Genomic DNA, 22110 nt, shown 5'->3' on the forward strand with positions numbered 1-22110 from the left:
GTGCTTGTTTTGGTACAGATTATAATTAAGATTAAGAGGTCAGATGTAAAAGAATCTTGCACATATTTTTGATGCAGGTGATAAACTGGTAAAACATTCACTACAGTGTTTTCTTGGCACTGCTTTTAGCAGTAAATGTGAAAAGAATTGTAGAGGCTTAAAGTGAAGACTTTACTGCCATGACATTCTATCCATCTCTCTTTTCTCTCTGTCTTGGTGTTTCTCTGCTGGTGCTGGGTTCTGGTTCAGGTATTTCTCACCCTGTTGAGACGAAGAGATTGAAGAAGAGACCAAAAAAAAAAAAAAAAAAAGACGGCGAGGACCCCGTCAGTGCCTGGGAACCTGAGGGATCCTGCAGAGACAGTGAGGAGACAGAGAGAGGACAGGGGAACCAGCGGGGTGATCATGCTGTGAGGAAGAAGAGCTCAGGGAAAGATAAATCAGGTCGTTTTTGTCCACATCTGTATCCTTAAAGTTTCCTGTGCAGGATTTAGTTTGGTGTTGGTGGACTCTGCAGCACCATGGGAGCCTCCAGTGATAAGGTAAGAGGCTGATGGTCTGGGTCTGGTCAGGGGCCCTGCAGGTGTGGAGTCTCATTTAGCCCCCTGATGGGACTGGAGACAGAATTTTACTTGATTTGGAGCAGCTGGGACTAAATTTGAATAATTCATCGTGCAGGAAATTGAGAGAAAATGGTGTAAAAATGTCACTTTTGGAGAAACTGATCAGACCTGCAGCGTGGTTAGGTTACAGTTACTGGACACCTTGTAAATCAAAGGTTTTGCACCAATATTCAAGACCTAAAAGTAATTTTTAACTAAAATTTGAATCTATGATGTCCTCACTGAAATGTTAGCAGATGTTATTTCTCTGTAAATGTAGTTGGATGTCTTTATTTTCGCAATTGATCGTTTAGTCCATAAAATGTCAAAGAAATTGTGAAAAAATGCCCGTCACAATTTCCCTGAACCCAAATTAAAGTTCAACCGACGGTCCAAAACACAAAGACTGTTCATTTACTGTCAAAATGACAAAGAAAAGCAGCAAATCCTCACATTTAAGAAGCTGGAACCAGCAAATGTTGGACGTTTTTATTTGAGAAGTTATTTTAATGTTTAATCGATCATCAAAACATACATTTTCCTCTGAACAAATATTCATTGCAGGTCCAATCAGCATCAAAAGGAAGTTTTATAGTCTTGAAAGCTCATCAACGTCATTCTCTTGATTACACGTCTCTGACACTCCAACATGTTTTGAGTAACTCAGACTCATTTTACACTCAACTGTTATTACGACCTGAGCAGAGAAACCAGCTGAAACACACCGATGTCATTTTGCCCCAAACTTTTCATTAAATGTCTTTTATATTTGGTCCCAGATTAGATGCAACGATCTGCTTCATGCACACACCTGGAGTACAAACCCTTTCTTCAGTACAACAGAGGAACTAAACATGCTCATCTACATTCAGCAGTATGTGTTTAACAAAGACGGACGATTAGTTCAGTCTGTCTTTGTTTGGAGGCTTTGTGTGGATCGTTTCTGTTGTGTCTAATGAACAAATAAGATTTATATCGGTGTTGGTCTTGTGTTGAGGAGCTCGCAGGAGATTTGTATCGATGAGTAAAATAGAAAGGATTTATTCTCCCAAAAATGTGAGAAGAGAAGAAGCTCCTTTATTGTCAGACACAGTCACACTCGGTGAAAATAACAAGAGACGTGGCATTTTTGTCCAACAAGATTACAGATTATTTCTGTATAATAACCACGAATATCCATTAAAGTATGTTAAACCTAAAGGAAGTGTCACACCTCACTGCCCCAGAGGTCCTGCAGCTCCTCTTACAGTCGATTTTTAGATTTATACTCGGGCTAACTACAAGTTAGCTTGGGTAAAAGAAAATACAGGCCATCGTACTGTTTATTGAGCAGAGCCTGGGAATGACTGAACGAGTCTCTTCAGTATAAAACTTCTGACATAGAAATGCGGCAGAAATGTTTAATTACAAGTCAACTGGAACTTTTTACAGTGTCTGTTCAACGCTGTCCAGACTTTTCATCTTCATATATTTCTAGCCTTCTTGTTTTTAGTCTAGTTAACACATTGCTGCATTTTTACGGAATCAAAAGAAAAAGTTCCACCTTTATTAAATTTGTTGACAAAAAGTAAAGCTAAAGTACTCCCAGTCATCTGCCTCGCTAGCTGAAAAGATCATTTAAAAGTGAAGATGTAGTCGTGGAAGATGGATGTGAAAGCGCAGGAGCAGAATTATTTCAGCTGCATTAACTTATTTTCTCACAAACGCAATCTGTGATTTCAGAAATCACACAAGGAAATTATGTTCTAGGGAGTTTTAAGTTGATTGACCTTGTGTCAGAGTCCAACGAGCAGCTTGTCCAGTGTGTTTAAATGTTCAGTGTTTCCTCGGTTGGTGTTCAGGATCACAGTGAAGCTTCAGGAATGTCAGAAGAGTCTGAGAAGAAGTCAGCGGTTTTCACCCCAACAAAGAAACCTCTCAGCCGGTTTCATTCTCACCAACACACCAGCAGAGTGTCATCAAGGCCTCAGCAGCCGCAACATCAATCTCCTTTTTGAATGTAGTCCACTTTGACACACTCAGTGACGGACTCACTGACGGTATTAAATAAAAGCTGTTTTTATTCCCCTGCCAGGCGTCTCTCCTCTCAGGGCTGCTGGTGTTCACACTCTGTGTCGCCTCTTCTCTCGGCCAGGAGGAATATTCTGGATACCACTCAGGTCAGAGCCGCCACGAGCTGCTGTGATCCACATTATCATCCTTAACTAAAGCAGACTATGAATATTGATAGATTGGAATCCGTTCCAGCTTCTTCTTCTTCTCACCCTCTCTTCTCTCTGACAGCCAGTTGACATATTCACCCTCCTCACACTCTCAACTTAAAAACACACAGTACTCAAGCTCTGTTATATCTGTCTTTAATAAACTGTTGTGGTATCAAATATGGATATATATAACTCCAGTATCGTGACATCAACAGACACAAAACTAATTCCAGTTTTATTGATGATTAACAGCTGACTCAAAATTTGAAAACGAGCAAAACTATTTTTATTTGCATGTTTCCTGGTCAAAAAGTGTTTCATTTTTGAGAAAATAAACTATGTTCCATTTGTAGGACAAAGTTATATCAAATATTACAGAGACAGCTGTTAATGTGGGTGGAATGCTGCATGAAAACCAAAATATATATTTAAATATTTATTCTTTCATGAGGGACAATGCAAATTACGTCGACACACAATTATGTAATGCATCATGTCCTTCGTTACTTTCTGCAAATGCAGCATTGTAGAATTATGAACTTTAATTTGCATATTGTAGAAGTTATATTTGAGATGTCACTCTGGATTTGAACTCAGGTTTTTCTTGCACTTGAAACAAGAATCAAACCTTCAGATAAACAAGCCACCTGTGTGCTGAATGAGTCGACCAGCTGAGTCAGGTCTGACGTGCTGTCTGACGTGTGTGTCTGTCCAGGTGAGGAACACACCTATGAAGGCTCCTTGGTCGACCACTATGACAACGTCGTCTCTCCTCAACCAGGTGAGCACAGTGACTCATTCTGTCCATTCTTACCTGGTCGTATGTGACCTGCAGGATCTGCTTTTTGTGCTTTTTTGTTTAGTAAATAAACATCTCTGCATTATTTTATAATACCTTGCATGTGAATAATGAAACAGAGTTAAGAAACTAAGACCAAAAAATAAAAATGTACATATTCATCTGCATTTTAGCTGTGACCTTATTCCACAATGAAGTGGGGTTCTTAAAGGAACAGTTCACCCAAAAATTAATACTCAGTCATCTCCTCCTGATGATATAAAATCCTCCTCTCCTCCTCCTGATGATATAAAGTCCTCCTCTCCTCCTGATGATATAAAGTCCTCCTCTCCTCCTCCTGATGATATAAAGTCCTCCTCTCCTCCTCCTGATGATATAAAATCCTCCTCTCCTCCTCCTGATGATATAAAGTCCTCCTCTCCTCCTCCTGATGATATAAAGTCCTCCTCTCCTCCTCCTGATGATATAAAGTCCTCCTCTCCTCCTGATGATATAAAATCCTCCCAGGAGTTTAATGTTCTCCCGTCCTCTCCGTCAGAGTATCCACCTGAGCCGACTCACAGCTACGACGAGGACCAGAGGCCCGAGGAGGAGGACGACTACGACCCCTATGGCCCCGCCCCCACCCAGGTCACCATGATCACAGAGGACTCCTTCCCCTACGCCACCACGGCCGAGTCCCACTACGCCAAGGAGGACACAGAGACCATGCAGGTGAGAGCGCAGGTATCAGCTCCTGTTACAGTTGGTCCGATTAATTTGTTTTTTCCTTTAATGTTTCCACTTTGCTCACATTTTACCTTAATTATGAAACAATGGAGGAACTTTTAAGGTTTTTGATTGATGTAAAAATAACCCCAATTATAAGGATAAGGGACAAAATGATTCCAAGTTTAACAAGATCAACAAAAGTCAGTTAAAAAGCCCCGCTATCATTGTCTCCCCTTTCTTTACAGCAAAAGATGAATATCTGACCTTCACCCAGTCTGTCAGCAGCCACTCTACAGTGTGTGTTTTCATGCTGGTTAATATTGTGATGTTTCAGGTCCCATTCGAGTTTCCAGACACCGACTCGTCGGAGGAATCTGGGGGAGACGCAGGTCTCGGGGAAGAGGGCCCGACAGAGTGCAACTGTGAACCCGGACAGCCCGGATTCGCTGGCTTCGCAGGACCGAAGGTACCAACTCACCTCATCACATCATCCTCCTTCCTGTTTCCTGGGAGTGATGAAGAAACACAGAATCACCTTCACAGTCTCCTGGTTTACTGAAAACATTACACTGTCCGGCCTGAAGAAGGCGCCGTTACTCTCTAACAAATAATTACACTTCTCTAAATTCTTCTACTGCTTTCATCCAGGTCTTCTGATGGATACTATATATTTGTTCAAGTATATACAGACAGACAGAAAACCTTTGCGGTGTATAATGACACTAAATAAGCCTATGGGACACCCCTGGTCAACAAAAAGCTGTTAAAGCATTCCTTTATGATCATGTGTGGATCATATATACATACATAAAAATGTTTTATTAAGTTCTGTCAACATTTGCACATATATTTATATTTGTCTGATGATTTGTGTTGTGTTTGTTGTTTTTATTGCATTTAATGTCTTGATTGATGACACAGACACATTTTCTATAGCAGCATTTCTACATATTCACGTATTTACATGCTTCTATTAACATATTTTTATGCACATTTTGCTCATTAAATGTTGATGGAAATGGCAAACTTAAAAATATCCTCCTCAAATAAGAACATTTTAACGCTTCATGGGAGACAGAAACACCCTCCACACAGATCTGATGTCACCTTCCTCACATTGATACGTGAAACAAAGAGAAATATTGTATTTTTGTCCTGTTTTCTTCTTTGTTTTTCTCTGTTTGAGGTTCAACCAGATGTCTTGTTGCGCCTTTTTCTTCTTCTTCTTCAGATTTGTGTGTTTCAGGTTAAAGCAGCGTCACTTTGCAGACACGCAGTCGTATTGAACGTGCAGACACCCACCAGGAATCGATCAATAATGCTTGTCTTGATCTGTGACTGATTTCTTTTCTCTGTCTCCTGTCAGGGATCCAGAGGTCTGCAGGGTAAAACAGGTGAACCAGGAGCTCAAGGCAGAGAGGTGAGAGGTGTTATTAACATTATAACAGCACTCATGAGGAGAAAAGCTGAATAACATAAGAATCTAGTTACAGCTGCGTGTTCAGGTGCTTCTGCTGCTGCAGAGCTCAGCAGGAGATCGATTTCTGAATTAATGTTTTGTTGTTTTTTAGGGTTATAAAGGAACCAAAGGGGTTCGAGGCAGAGGAGGAGACACCGGGCCAGTGGTGAGCCCTAACCCTTAAACCGAAACCAACATGTGTGATGAGTCATATTGATACCTGACACCAACCTGTGGTGACAACACTGACAGTGACAGGTGGAAGTCAGATTAGATAGAGAGATAAAGTGAAAGTGAAGAGTGAAAATGAAATTAAAGACTTCAAGCAAACAAAAGTAAAAGTTAAAACAGGCAGAAAGAATGTGGAATCGGATTATTTAGACATTAAAATAAAACAAGTACAGTCAAACAATTCGGAGCCATGATGTGAAATAAATATACATGTGAGGAGTTTTAAATCATGATGTTTGCGGATAGTTTTGTTCTTGTTTTACAGATTTTGACTGAATATTCCAAATAGTCTAAAGTGTCCAAAAAAATCCAAACTAATCAAACTTCATTTGTAGCAAAGTTGAATGAACTAGTTCTTGAAAACATAAAATTCATTAGTTGTTCTTTGTTGTTTAATTTTGGATTGAACCTTTGACCTCCCGTCTTACAGGGTGACGTCGGGGCCGAGGGAGATGACGGAGCTTCTGGTTTCTCTGGAGCCATGGTGAGTTCACTGCCCATCCCACAGTGCTTGTTATTAATAAAATAATATTAAACTGTTTGTAAAGTCGTGTTAGTTTGATTAAAGAAGGAAAAACCAAACAAGGAAGAGAGACGTTGCATTTAATATGTTTGCTGTAAACAAGTTCTAGATTCTTCTAGTTGAATGAACTGTGAGGACTTATAATAGGAAATAATAAATGAATAACTATGTCTGTAACTATCTGAGTCTTTTATCATCGACAGGGAGAACCTGGACTTCCAGGAGACCCAGGTGATCCCGGAGATCTGGGTCTGAAGGTAAACACAAACATACACACACTACAGGGATTACCCTTTAATATAAACACAGGTGTCTGAAATCTGAACTACAAGCTTCTCTTTGAGGAAAATGTCACAATCGTATTTGGTTTGATTAAATGACGAGCAGTGAAAATGAGTTTTTGTTGCGTTGTGTTAAAATGTGACACCTCTTCCTGTCGACAGGGAGACGTCGGGATGGAGGGACCTCGCGGAGGAGTCGGAGGTCTTGGTGGGACTGTAAGGAAACACAACGCAGCCTCACACACGTCCGAGTCAACAACAACAAGAAACAACACATAACTACCAGTTCTGTCTGTCTGTTTGCTAAAATCTCACATGATTAATGGATATACATCCCCTTCCCTCCACCACTGATCACTACACGCTGCCTCTCTCTCTCTCTGTACCTGGATAATACCTGCCGGTGTCAAAGGGCTCTAAAGGAAGCATCTTTCTTCTCCTCTTCCTCAGACCGTCGCTGCATAACTTCATCATATTCTGAGGTGGAAGGAGAAGTAGTTTCCATCACCCGGCTATCATTTAGACTGATTAACTTTCTGCTGTGTCCCTGTTGATTAAAGAATGAACATTTACTCCAAATCAATGAGTTTAGATAATTATCGTCTGATATGAGACTCATTCAGGACAGAAACATTTGGTAGAGGGAGTATCAATATTACTGTATTGATCCACACATCAGTACCGTCCTGTGTGTTTGACTTCTTTATAACAATACAGCGAGATAAAACAAAATAGAATGCAAACTGTAAAGTGGGACACAAATCAATTATGAGATAGAAATATAATTTATAATAAGAATAGTAAATATGATTCTAATGCATTAAAAGATATATATTTTATCCATGATTTTACAAATAGAATCAGAAACTGTGTCAGTCAAGTAATCAGAGAGACAAACGATTGAGTTTTTAATTGTTAGTGGCGACTAGTAATATATTTAAAATCTCATTGTTTAATATTTTATATTAAACAGTGTTTGATCGTCCGCTCTCTGCATCTTCTGACTCTTGAAGACGGGGATGTAAAAAAGAACATTTTCTTTATTCCTGATATGAAACTTCTCGTCTAGTTAAGACTGGAAGGCTGATGAAGAGTTGTAACAGTCGAGGAAACTACCGGTCGATTTGTGTAGCGATCCTTCATCCGTTGATCCAGTGTTTGTTTGTTCTCACCGTTGGAAATCACCCAGACTTTTTTGTTTTCCGCCACCTGCTGTCAAACTGTCACTGTGGAGCCGCTTTCACACATCATAGGGGAGCAGTGATGCAATAAAGGCTGGTGGTTAATTTAGGGGTTTTACCAGCCGACACTTGCTGCTGCTGTAAACAGCATGTGACATTAATTACGTTTTCCTTTTGTTTCAAAACTCGCGATAAATTATGTGAATTAATTTCTGAGTTTATTAGAACGCAACAACCAAAATCACAACATTTCTACTGTATATATGTTGTTTTTATGCTTTAATATCCTTTTTATTTAATCAGCTAGACGTAATGTTATAGTGTTTGTTGTTTAATCTTTATGTCTAAATGTTTACAGGGCCCTCGAGGTGACGCTGGACCTGCAGGACCAAAGGGAGGTAAAGGTATCACGGTAAGGAAAAGTCTCAAACACCCAAACACACACTAACACTTATTATTTAAATCTACTTAGATGTAATGTAATGTAACTAACATGTGCGATTAATTCTGATTTTATTGTTGTTAAATAAGTGTGAACAATATTTAATAATTCCCACGTAAAGTAAATGCAAATCAACAAAAAACGTGATTTAATATTTAAGACTTAAATGAAGTGATGCGTAAGTTTACACCACAGATATCTGATTTAATCATTTCATCTTGTTTAGAAACAGAAATTATGTTTTATTAATGTTAATAATCCTCAAAAAATTCTGTGGAACAAATCAGGTTTTTAATTTATCTGGTGGTCAGAGATCAAAATTCACTGTAATAAAGTTTTTGGCCATAATGCAAGAATTTTTATGCTATTTTGTATTTGTTTTGTATTTGTTTTGAACCTTTCCTGTATTTCTGACTCTGCTGTCTCTGTGTTTCTGTTCAGGGGTCTCTTGGTGACAAAGGCAAAGACGGTCATCAGGGACAAGACGGACAGAAGGTATTGAAATAACACTTGGAGAGGAAGATGAACATGTTCCTGATGTACATGTGAATGTTGTTTTCCTGCAACAGAGCACAAAATGTTCAGTGTCTGAGTAACTTAATGACCAACAACCTTTACACAGTGACTGAATTCCTTAATATTTGGGCAAAATGTGACATTTCTGATGAGTGTTGCACTTCCTGCTGCTCTCCAGCAGAGGTAGAGAGAGATCATAGCTAATTGATCCGTCTGGTCTTCTCCTGCAGGGTCAGACCGGAGCTCCCGGGTTTCCAGGTGACGTCGGCGACAGAGGATACACTGTAAGAAATGATCCGCAATCATCATCTGAATCTGTGATTATTTACTCTGATCCGGTCCGTTTACATTCAGTTTGGATTTCTGCTCAGGATCCTAAAGCTTTTACAAGATTTAGAATATCTTAAAAAGTAGATTATTATCATGGGAGGTACTGATAATACGCTCCATAAATACACTTAATTAAATGCACAATAATCACTTCTTTCTCTATTTTTGTTTGCCAAAATTAAATGATTGCTTGTGTGGTAATTATTTAACTGAAGTGCAATATTTGCCTTCAGAATAAAGTGAATTTGAAGCACAAGTTATCAGAAAATGGAAATACTCAAGTAAACTTACTTCCACCTCTGATTATTAGTGTGTGTGATACAACAAGGCCTCTACGTTCAGTTTCAGTTCAACAGACACAACTTCTTCTATTCCACCTTTGTTGTGTTTCCGTTACGACAGATGAAGAAGTAAATAGTAAACACGTCATGACTGATGTTGTTTGCGCTTCTGTCGTCTTCCCTCAGTGAGTTTATTCCATCTACGTAACAACAGATTGCATCACCTGAACTGAAGGCTGTGAAACGTACAGACGAGACTGTTTCTGGATTTTTCCCCTTCCTTTTTCATCGTCTTTGATCTGTAATCTTTTACTCCTCCTCATTGTGCAGAGATGTGTTTATGATAATCTGAGTGGAATATTCTGTTTGTCCTCATCAGGGTTATCCTGGACAGCCGGGAGGCTTCGGACCAACTGGACCAAAGGTACAAACGTACATGAGACACGTTTTTATTTACGTACTGGAGTTTATTTTTAGTCATCACTGATTGGATGTAATGACTGAGTTTGTTCTCGGTTTACATTCTTCACTGAGTGTATCTGACTGTACAGGGTGTGTGTGTGGGTGTGTGTGTGGGTGTGTGTGGCTGTGTGTGTGTGTGTGTGTGTGTGTGGGTGTGTGTGGCTGTGTGTGTGTGTGTGTGGGTTTGTGTGTGGGTTGTGTGTGTGTGGGTTTGTGTGTGTGGGTGTGTGTGGCTGTGTGTGTGGCTGTGTGTGTGTGTGTGTGTGTGTGTGTGGGTTTGTGTGTGTGGGTTTGTGTGTGTGGGTGATAGCGATCTTGTCAGTCTCCGCTTCGGTGGTGTTTCAGTTTCCGGATGACGACCCACGTTCTGAGTCACTGTGACTCAAACTACCGGCAGCCACATTTCTTTAACATTCGCTGTAGAAGTTCCGGGTCTCCAGAGGTTGAATCTCAGTCAATTAGGTGACCTGCTGAAATGTCTTAAAGGAGCAGTTCACTGAAAAATAACAAAAAGATTCAGTCATCATCTCCTCCCCAACATGCTGATGGAAGGCCAGGTGAAGTCCTCAGGTGTAACGTAGGTCCCAACTACAAACAAAAGTCATCACGTCATAACAATGTGATGTGTTGAGAAGTTGAATCTTAAAGTAAACATGTGCTTAACGCTGTAATCTCATTGTTTTGATTGAACGGATCACAAAAAAACAAAACAGGAACAGTGTTGTGTAATATTGTGGTCAAAACTAAATCATGAGACAAATGAGTAAGAAGATGTGATGGGTCGTGTGTTATGAACAGATGAATATACAGTGTGTTGAGCACGATGCAGGTCAGAAGGTGAAAGTTCTCAGGTTTGATCTCTACAAACTGAGTGATGGCAGAAACAGCAGCTCTGACAGAAGGTTTAGATTAACTGTGTCTGTTAACGAGCTGCTGCACCTGTCCTACACCTGGATGTTAATAATCAGAGGAGCAAGAGATGAGCAAATATGTTTTTTTATATAAATATTAGACTTTTTCAGAGACTTGATTAGCTTAGCTTAGCTGAAAGACTCAAAGCAATAAGAGCCAGCTCGCCTGGTTCATCAACACCTTCCGCTCCTCTAAAGCTCATTAACTACCACCGAGGATCTCATTTGTTTCATCCAGACTGAAGAGAACTGAAAAATACAGTCAACATTTTTATGTCACTGTTTGTACGTCGCATTGTTTACAGAAGCCCAGAGTGGACAAACATGTGCTTCCTTTTTAATTAGATTTTCTTGTAATCTTGACATAAAAAGCCACTAGAAAGTGTTTCACTCTCTAATTAAGTTGATGACAGGATGTAGTTTCTGAGAGTTTAAGTGGTGAAATCACTTTTGAGATTATGGGAGTCATAACGATCTTAATCTCAAGGGAAGTCTGATAAAAATCACAATCATACTCTCCATATGAAACCTCTCTCAGATGATTCATGGATGATTAAATGCTGCAGTGCTGGATGAGTCGGTCAGTATCTGTCTGGCTGCACTTCTGCTAAAAGGAACTTTCTGAGGAGGAATAAGGAAAGTTTCTGCCTCTCATGCAAGAACTGTCTTATCTCACGCAACACAGAACTGCCCCAGAAACTTTCAGGTTAAGTAAGAAAAATACCAAAATGGCTGAACAGGTTTTCAAACTTTTACTTTTCTTTCTTTCTTTCTTTCTTTCTGTGTTTACTTAAAGATGTGATCGCACCACCTGGGCAGCACCAGTGACACATATAGGAATGACTAAAGCACCTGATTTAGTTTCTGAAATGTCCCAAAGATTTCACTGTAGCTTTGAGCTTTGTGGGAATCATGAGATCCAGAATCAACATAAACATTTAGAGCGCACGCCTCAAAGGCTTTTACATGAAATGTTAATATAACCACATGAGAGGAAAGAAAAGCTTTGACTCAACTGAAAAGTGAAAGCAAAAACTGCAGCCACAGTCGAGGGGGAGGTTGTGTTTATAAATGTAAAAGCAAAAGTGAACAAAGGTCAGGAAGATGCAAATTTAAACAAAAGAACAAGTACATAGATGAAAGTAAAAGTACATACAAAGGTCGTGTTCTGTAACCTTCAATATGTGCAAGTCTCACTACTGTCTCCTGTTGAACTCTACACCCAGAACACCAGTACTGATGTAGAATAAAGAGAATACATCAGTGAAGAAACATTCATGTAAATTGAGCTTTAAATCAGAACATGAAGTGAACCAGTAACCACAACCTCACCTGACTCCATTAACAAATCAGCTAATTTAAGGAGTTGTTGAGCAGCGTACAACTTTATAAACATAATGAAACTGTGTCTGTGACAGATTCTAACTCATCGTGTCCTTGTTGTAAATTCAGCATTAAATCTTTCAGCTGAAGTTGTTTATCTCCTTGTAAAAAGTGTCAGTTTGTGGCAGCATGTCTGTACCAGCCTGTCTGCTTCTGTGTCTAAAGTGCTAAAGTCTTACCTGCCAACATTGATCAGCTGTTTGAACACACTATTTACACTGATGTCACCATTTACACTCCAATTATGAAAGAAGAAACATGTTATTGATCTAAACATGTCACATGTTACAAAGACACTAAACAGTAACAATATAGGCTACTTCTTTGTCCCCGTGGAGAAAGTCCCCAGACTCCCTTAACAAATGTGTCAGTTTAGTGAGTTGTTGAGTTGGAGACACTTTATAAACTCTGTAAAACTCTGTCTACAATAAATTCTTAATTATTTGGGCCTTCTTGTAAATTCGGGGAATGCTATACATTAAGTTATGTGGTTATTTGTCACGTGGAAGTGAGATCTGGTCACAGGTAATCACTAATGCCAGGTGTGACGTGATGGACTTACACCTGATCACTCAGGTTAAAACCACGTCTGAAAAGGACAAATCCAAAACAAAAGATTGGATGATGTTATCGAGACGTTTTAGTTCAGTCCACTCAAGTTCTTCTTTGTCTTTTTATCTCTCAGGGCACTCAAGGTCAGGGAGGCCTGCCCGGCAGCGACGGTGACCCCGGAGAAGACGTGAGTTGATTAGATTTTACAGTCACAAATCTCTACAAACTGTCCACCATTATTAATTGTTGTAACGCTGCTGTTTGTCTCCTCAGGGTCCTATAGGAGTCCCAGGTGTGATGGGAGAGCCGGGACAGTTTGGGCCAAAGGTAACAAACATAATGGCTCCTGCAGTTCAGTCATTGATTAGTTTAAAAACCTCAATGTTCCTTAACAGAAACATAAAAGACATTTTTGAATTTTGAAAACTTTCTCTGGTTGGATGTTGACTGGATCCGCTCTGGGACACTTTAAATTTATTGGATTTTTTCTCCAATGTCGTATTGTTTGTACTGATGATTCATCCTGAGCAATTTCCTGACATTCATCTTTAAGCTAAATCTGCAGAACTGCAGGAACTGATAAGACTTATTGTACTGTTTATTTATTGTTAGTACATAATATAAATGAAGACATGGGAAATGATTCAGTCAGCTGAAATGTCCATCTAGATAGCAGGTTTCCTGCATTCAAGGTTGAAAATTAAAAGAAATGTTATGTTCGAAAAGGAAAACTAAGTCATCATCTCCTCCTCAGGCTGATAGAAAGTTGGGAGAAGTTTCATAGTCCACAAAACATTTCTAGAAATCCAGAAGAACATCCAGAACTCCAGATGTTCTTCGATGTTCTTCTGTTAAGCTCCAGAAATGTTTTGTGGACAAAAAAACTTCACCTGACCTGACGTGATTTTCCTTCTATCTAAAGTCAGAATATCTGCTATAAAATCAGCCTGTTGGATAAAATCAATCAGCTGAACTTGTTCTCAGTCTCATAATGTCTGTTGTACCTCTGCAGGGCAGTAAAGGAGATCGTGGTGTGCGAGGACCTCGAGGCAGAGTCGGTGCTGGGGTGAGTGAGCAGTGGGATGATCGGGGGGGAATAAACTACATGTTTCATTCCCGACATTGTAAAGAGTCAACGAGCAGAAAAACCACCTGCTGAGCCAAAAGTGTGTGAATGTAGCGGGGTTAGAAACTGTCCTGTACAGAGAATTTAACTGGTTTGATCCCAACGTCTTCCTAAAAGTGTCTTTGAGTAAGATTCTGGACATTTCATCCATTCATTTTTACTCAACTTTATACAGCAGCTGTCACACAGACCTGCAGCCCAAAGCCCGTCACAGAACAAAATACAGACGGTACAGAGAACACTAGACAAAAACAATATAAATACATAAAGACAAGGGATAAACTGTCCACCTTAGATAAAAGCCAGGCATATATTTTTAGTGGTAAACTCTTGTTTATCATCACATCCTCTTTTTTGGAGTCTGAACCTCTGCAGACTCCATTACTGGAGGAAATCTGTTGGACAGACGGGACCAACTAAGAAATCCAAACTTTCAAGGGATGTAAGATAAATGTGGGGTGAGATGATTTACAAGAAAATAAGAGAAACAAATCATCCTGATTTATCATTAAATACTGATACTGATATTTAGGCTCTTGAGATGGATGAGTCTAATTTCTCTATCAGTCAAACTACTTTGCACAGAAAGGTGTGAATGTCTCTGGACTTTACGAGGATGTATCCTAACCCTCATGAGGAGAAATCAGCCTCTGAAAACAGTTGTGTCATTTCTTCTGTGGACCTGCTGGATCTTCACCTCAGTAAACATTTGAACATAAAGTCTTTTTAGGGATTCACCCATGTTGGGGACATCTCGACCTTTAACCTGTTTTAACCTCTCTGGCCAGTCGAGAAGGTCGGGGATGTCCTGACATTTTGATTTTAGCACGTTGTCAACATCTCTGCTGCTGACGTTAAAAAGAAAAGGGAAGTGAGAATAAACGTGAAGTATGAGCTCAGTGTTATTTCTGTTTAAAAAGAAAAAAGAAGAAGAAGGGCTTTAAGGGGAAGGCAGAATGTTTAGGCAAACACTTATTTCAACTCTGATGTCATGCACTAAATGATGGAGGCATGTGGCTGAAATAAAACCACTTACACTGACAAGAAGCTTCGAAAAAAGTCCATCAGGTGTTTATTTAGGTTTCACCTTGAAGTGAAAGACACAAACCCAGATGGTCTGTTTTGGGGTTTGTGGGAAGTAGAAGATGAAATAGAGGATCAGACTCGCTCACTGTGGAAAACCTGACTTAAAATACACCAATAGGTAAATAAAACAAGCAAAGTGAATGAGTGAGATTTTTAAGAAGCAAAAAGAATATCTGAAGTGAAAAGTGAAAGTTACTCGTTGCATTATTTCACCTCAGGATTTGTGTTCAGTCAGGGATTTACGCACAACAAGAAAATGAAAGCTGCGACTCTTAAATACTCAGGACACCTGCAGAACTGTCCAACCTGGCAACGCTGTGCCTCAGACATGAGCAATCAAACCTGCAACACAGATCAGACAATCACAGCTCCACCAGGAAAATCCTGCTGAAAACACATCCAATAGGGAAGTTAAATATAAAATCATTTAATGTAATTAATGTTTGTTTCCTCTGAAGAAGTCAGTTGTGGTTGCACATCTGAAAGTAGTTACTCAAACCTCAAAGTATCACATATGAAAACATCTGCAGTTCTTAATAACCTCATAAAATTTACCCAAAGTTCAGTTCTCGGGAGGTTCCACACTTGTTTTAATATTACTGATGTCACATAAACTGAATGAGGAACAAAAAAGGGGAAAAGTCCCTGAGAGAGAAAGAGAGAGGAACAACGATCTCTTCATCAGATTAACACAGTATTTTAATCCAGAGTTCACATCTGGACAGGAAACGTCTGTTCATGTTTTATTTTAAGTCCAAGCCGTTTATCATGTAATATTAAATGGAGTAAGTAGAAAATCATGTGTTCTGAATCATAGCAACAGATATAAAGTGGAAAAAGAAATTGTAATTTATCAGAATAAAAGATATCGCCTATATTTCTTTTACAGGAGGATGATGATGAGTTTTATTCTCTGTAGCTGTCAGAAGCTTTTTGTCATCGAGGATTTTATAACCTCAAAACACCTCAGCAGAGAATTACAGGAAAGCATCTCAGTCTCTCTTTCAGATAACAATGTTTGGGAATGTTGTATTCTATCTAAAAACATTAAGTCCAAGGAAGCAGATTTATCTCACAGTTGTTTGCAAAGTCTGCGATTGAAAGTTTTTTCTGTTCTGAGTCGAACTTACTCAAAAAGAAACCTCCCAAACCGGCCGTTCTCACACAGCGAGAGTCTGAGAGATTCATTCAGCGAACAGATTTACTCTTTCTCATCGTCATTTCAGCTTCTCATCATTACTGAGTCAAATCCCAAAACTAAAATATCACGTAAAACTCTTTTAATGTTGACAAACAGAACCAAAACTGTTTCACCAGGACTTTGTATCCTCAAAACAACCCGGCAGGAAATTACAATCAAGTAGGAACGATCCCCAGTCTTGCTTTCACATAATTGAAGGGAATTTTGTATTCTATATAAAAAAATAGGCAGTAAGAAAATAAAACGGGGCCGAGTATAGAACCGTGTGGTACTCCGCAGGAGATGAGTGGAGAGGACGAAGAAAGAAACAGACGGCGGATCGTATTACTCAGTTTTAATTTTGAGGTTTCTCAGATTTAATGTTTTTCAACAGTCAGAAATCCCCCAAACCCACCGGTGACACACAGCGAGAGCCTCAAACATTCATACAGAGAGCTGATCAATAACACAGGTCGACTTTTTCTCACCATCGTTTCAGCTTCTCATCACTAACAAGTCAAAACTTTCTGTGCAGTGAGTTAAAGAAACTAAAATATCACATAAGTCTTTAATGATGACACACAGACAATAAAAAACAGTTTGAAAATGTTTGAAAATGTCCAGACTGTCTGACCATAAAGGTTAAAAACAAAGATTTACTTCACACTTCCTTCGAATTTGACATTTTGAGAATGAAGGTGAAAAACCTACTGAAGGGTGTTTTTCACATTAAAGGTCGTTTACTTCCTCTTGGTAAAGTTTTACTCAAGTGAACTGTTTCCCCGTCTGAAGTTCCTTCTTTTTAATGTTTATCTTTCCAAATCTGATGACGCGGAGAAACAGAAGAAAGCATCAGCTCATCAATACAAGATCAATATCCATATATCTCCATATTTATGTACATTAATTCTGACAATATGAGAAAATATATCCTGTATCCTTCAGGATCGTGTCTCACATATCTGTGAAAGGAGAAGGAACAAACAATAAACTCAACAAAACCAGGAAGATTTCCACATCGTTAACTTCATCCCTTCATCGTGGATTAATCACAGTAATTGATCGAGTGTTTTTCTGTCCAACAGGGAGCTCAAGGAGAGCAAGGAGATGCCGGAGTGCCGGGTAAACCAGGACCAAAGGGCCTGCAGGGCAGCACTGTGGGTACAAACACCAACACAACATAAATATATTGATTATCAGAGTCGTTGAGTTGTGACAGCGATGCGGCCGTCTGTGTTGTTACGCTGAGTGATGGACGGTCTGTTTGTTTGTCTTCCAGGGCGCCAAAGGTGAGACGGGACCTGATGGTGAGAAGGTGAGAGTCTGAACACGGAAACAAACTCTCCTCAGAGAATCTGTTTTAAATCTGAAGTGATCGCTGCGGGGATTAGAGAGTTTCTGGGCAAATCTGTATTAGCAAAGTGAAAGGAGGCACTCTTTCGTCCCTCATTGCCAACACTGAGGTGCTCTTGAGCAAGGCACTCGACTCTGTCTGTTCCAGTGGCCGACAGATCAGGCTGTGATTGTGCTGGGCAGCTTCCAGGTGTGTTTGAATGTGATCATGACCGACAACGAGGGCACTGCTGTCAGGGAAACTCTCCGGAGTGAATATAAAAAACACGTAAATTCTTCACTTCCTGTGCAGCTGATCGAGCTGCGACACAGTGAGAAGAAATCACAGGAAACCCACAAAGTGTCTCACTGCAGGGTTACAGAAAAATGTGATTCCAGTCAATTAGTCCAAATCCCCCAACCTCAGTAACGTCAGTCGTGCCTGGAGTATCCCGTCTTTATAAAGAGAGAAGATAAAGAACAAGTGCCTGTCAGATAATGTTATTATTGACCAGCTGATTCAACATATTCACAAATAATAACAAAGATAATAATAAAGCTTCTTAAGTTCTTCTCAATCAAATAAAATCAAGCAAGACTACAAGAAACTGAATTCAACACAAGTTATTCAAGTCGTCACGTCTCAAGTCTTTAATCTCTGATGTCCAAGTCGAGTGTCAAGTCATTTATTTTCTTTCTAGTCAAGTTGCAGCTCATCAAAAGGAAGAACGAGAGCAACATTATTTGTGTCTGTTCAACAAATGAATGTTGGGTTAAACTGGAAGGACGAGCCAAAGCTGTTGATTGAAGCCTGAAATTGATTTATGTTTATTCAACATTTTATTATTTATAAGTAGAGTGAATACAGAAGAGCCTCAGAAATGAGCTTCACAGTAAGAAAACTATTTATAGAACAAGTTTGTTTATGAACCTGAATGAACAAAACCAGCAGTGAGTACGATACTGTGAATCTGTAACAGATGCACAAACCTGGTGTTTATCTTCTGTTCAGGAAAGTCCGTCTGTCTCCGACCCGCAGAGCAAGAACACGTTGCATGACCCGAAATAAACCTCAGGCGGGAGTTTCCCTTCATCTAACTTCCTCTCTTGTACCTTGTTTTTCCTGTTTTACAAGGTTTACTCTCACAAGGACTTTATTGTCAGTCAGACGCTGTGATTGTTTGGTTGATCACGTGTTGTGTTTGGGTTTTTCCTGCAGGGTGCAGCAGGGAAGAAAGGCATTAAAGGTGTCAAAGGACAGAAGGTAATTTCACCTGTTTACAGTCTGATGATGATGAAACCGCCGTGTCACTTCCTCTTTCCTGCTGGGATTCGCTCACTCATGAGTTTATTCCTCTTTTTTTTTCTTCCAGGGGGGCGGAGGTGACCGTGGAGACAAAGGACAGGTTGTTACTCCATTTCCATTTGTCTACCTTTGCGTAATAGAAACACACACACACACACACACAATAGATTGTTGGAAAGGAAGAGGAAGATATGTGTTTGTGATGCTGAGGTGTACTGTCCCTTTAACTGGTCTCAAAACTCACTTTGTCTGAAAATATGTGACGTCACACAAAACTCGTAGGTGTAAAATAGAAAGTAACTCGTTTGTTTCACCTCTAATTACTTTTTCTTGGAACATTTCAAAGGAAGAGGTTTGTTTATTTATCATTTTTACAACACTACGGTTTCAGAAACAGTAAGTCATAAAATAATAACACAATATCTTCTTATCGCTCCAATAAAAGTGTCCTTGTCCTCAATTTGCTCTCAGATTAGATCAGATTAAAGTCGTTGCACAGATTTAAAACCTGTTGTGATGAAATACAGTTCAGCTGAGAACCAGAAGGAGCAAATTGTGAAAGAGTGAAAGTGATTAAAGATAATAAAACTCAGACATGAACAGTCTGAACACAACAATCTGTTTGTTGTTCACTCATTTCACAGCGTGGACCCAAAGGTGCAGTCGGTCGTACCGGCGGTCCCGGTCCTGTGGGACCGCCCGGCCTCCCAGGTTCCAGAGGAGAGCGCGGTCCACTCGGTGACCTGGGCGTCAAAGGCCGAGCCGGACCCAAAGGAGCCCCTGGTCCCAGTGTGAGTGACACCATCAGTGTGCTTCATGTCTCCACTCACCTGCTCAATTATCCATAAATCACTATAACATAAACAGATTTTTTTAAAGATCAATACAGGAGTAAAAGACTCATTTAACCTGAGTGGTTTCTGTCCTGCAGGGTCCTGGTCTGACTGACGAGCAGGTCCTGCAGCTCTGCAGAGGTGTGATCACGGCCCAGATGTCCCAGTACGCCTCCTCCATCAGGGCCAAGTGCTCTCAGGGCTGCCCCATCAACAACCGGACGCTCATCGGGCCCCCGGGAGCTCAAGGGGCGCTGGGATCACCTGGCAAACGGGTAAGAAGATAAAGCCCTCCACTCTGACCTCCGTGGAGGTTTTTCTGCACCTTTATCCTGAAACAGTCGTTACTCTGTGATTCTCTGCTCTCCCTAATCTGACACCGTCTCTCAGGGTAAAGGTGGGAAACCTGGAGCCAAAGGAGCCAGAGGTGCTCAAGGTGACAGAGGACTGGAGGGACAGGAGGGAGCGGAGGGGAAAAGAGGTCAGAGCACATTTTCACAACGTTTTCCTTTCATTACGTCATTCACTGAGCTCTGTGCTGCAGGTGTCATTCCCTCTAACAACTCTAATTATTTGTTTTTGTGCTCAGCAGCATGTTTGATTTTTTAATTACATGATTTGTCTCTTAGAATTAAAACCTCAGGCTGTGAGTCATGTTATTCTCTTTGATTAACAGCAGTTACTCCGTCATTCTCCTCGACAGTCTCACTGTGGATTTCTGACTTTTTTGGCTGTGATATCTTTGACATCCTGTGAAAAACAACAAACCAGAGACGAGCGATTTACTTATTTTAGGGCACGACATTATAATTTAAGCAATACAATTCAATAATTTAAAGGTATAAACAGATGAATTGACGATTGAACATAAATAAGGAAATGATTTATCAGAAGTTTCCTCTGACAGCAAAGAAGTTTTAAACTTTTCTAAATGGAGTTCTGCAGATTTCAAGTTCTTTGTGTTTCTCTCAAAAGGACAAAAAGGAGCTAAAGGCCTCGCAGGTGATCCAGGTACAGGTCACCCAGGACTTGATGGACCACAAGGCGTCAGAGGTGCGTCACTGTTCATCTCCACACAATCATTCATGAAGTCTAAGAATCTGTAACAACATGGTTCATGTCAGTTTTGAGCTGCTGGTTGAACTATAACCACTTTAGATGATTTGTTCCAGTTTGTGCACCGTGTGTGTTACTTCTATGAGCTGGGAACATTAACAGTGTTTCTTTGAGTTCTATAAACCAGGTGTTGCATCACATGTTGTAATTTGTTCTCTGCAGGTTTACCAGGTAACCCGGCCGAACCCAAAAATGGCATGGAGGGTCCCCAAGGTCCCCGAGGTTTCCCTGGAGCGGTCGGTCAGCCCGGCATGGTCGGGAACGCAGGCGTGCCGGGATTCTGCGAGGCGCGCGACTGCAGCATTTACGCACCGGTGATGCGTAAAGAGCAGGGTCTGGTGAAAGGACCCGTCAGTTCAAAGATCTGAACCTGAACATGAGAAACTGAGATCCACCTGACGGTTCATCTCACTGAACTGCAGCTGGAGTTACGACTGGGTTTAGATGGGACCGAAGTTTTGTTAGATTTATGAGAATAGTTTGTTTAAAAGCTTCACTGACTGTTGCTTTAAATGTCAGAGGACCCGGTGTAGAGCTGTGTGGAGCTCCGCTGGTGGACGAGACTCGTCCGTCTGAGACTGACGAGGCTGCGAGTGAATATAAAGATCGAAATACTGCAACAACTGTGACCACGACCAGCTTCACCAAAAACACACTAAAGATTCCCAGCACACTACTTTAGGTTTAGTTTTTATTTTCTCTGGTTTAATACACAAAAATGAAAAATAAAAGTCTATGTAAATATTTTGTAAAGTATCTCAAATACATGTACTGTGCTCTGAAAGATGTTTCAGATAAACTGTCTGATGTTTTTTTACTTCGAGTCTTCAGTTTGTCACTGTTGGAAAGAGGCTGTGATGTGAAAATATAAATATATAGAGAAGATAATTCAGAGACAAAACATGTTCCAGGGTTCACCCAGTTATCTCCTCCTGAGGATATAAAGTCTCCTCTCCTCCTGATGATATAAAGTCCTCCTCCTCCTGAGGATATAAAGTCCTCCTCTCCTCCTCCTGATGATATAAAGTCCTCCTCTCCTCCTCCTGATGATATAAAGTCCTCCTCTCCTCCTCCTGATGATATAAAGTCCTCCTCTCCTCCTCCTGATGATATAAAGTCCTCCTCTCCTCCTCCTGATGATATAAAGTCCTCCTCTCCTCTCCTGATGATATAAAGTCCTCCTCCTCCTCCTGATGATATAAAGTCCTCCTCTCCTCCTCCTGATGATATAAAGTCCTCCTCTCCTCCTCCTGATGATATAAA

General features: G+C 40.3%; 1 protein-coding gene across 2 annotated transcripts; it reads left to right on the forward strand.

Annotated features, from left to right (window-relative positions):
- The first annotated feature begins 324 nt into the window (after positions 1-324).
- LOC115567273 (collagen alpha-1(I) chain) lies at positions 325-21664 on the forward strand. 2 transcript variants are annotated; one of them, XM_030393668.1, is made up of 26 exons: positions 325-542; positions 2677-2761; positions 3522-3587; positions 4144-4331; positions 4651-4782; positions 5683-5736; positions 5888-5941; positions 6437-6490; positions 6733-6786; positions 6973-7026; positions 8350-8403; positions 8875-8928; positions 9180-9233; positions 9940-9984; positions 13002-13055; positions 13142-13195; positions 13881-13934; positions 17346-17417; positions 17540-17575; positions 18812-18856; positions 18966-18998; positions 19543-19689; positions 19830-20006; positions 20122-20212; positions 20707-20784; positions 21010-21664. In XM_030393668.1, exons 1-26 carry the CDS (start codon positions 522-524, stop codon positions 21213-21215), a joined length of 2016 nt encoding a protein of 671 aa, XP_030249528.1. In that variant the 5' UTR covers positions 325-521; the 3' UTR covers positions 21216-21664. The 2 variants fall into 2 exon arrangements, with proteins under 2 accessions (XP_030249528.1, XP_030249529.1); XM_030393669.1 differs by having other exon boundaries at positions 326-542; positions 4144-4319.
- Positions 21665-22110: the final 446 nt, after the last annotated feature.

The sequence above is a fragment of the Sparus aurata genome, chromosome 17, assembly GCF_900880675.1.
Source record: "Sparus aurata chromosome 17, fSpaAur1.1, whole genome shotgun sequence".
NCBI classification, from domain to species: Eukaryota; Metazoa; Chordata; class Actinopteri; order Spariformes; family Sparidae; genus Sparus; species Sparus aurata.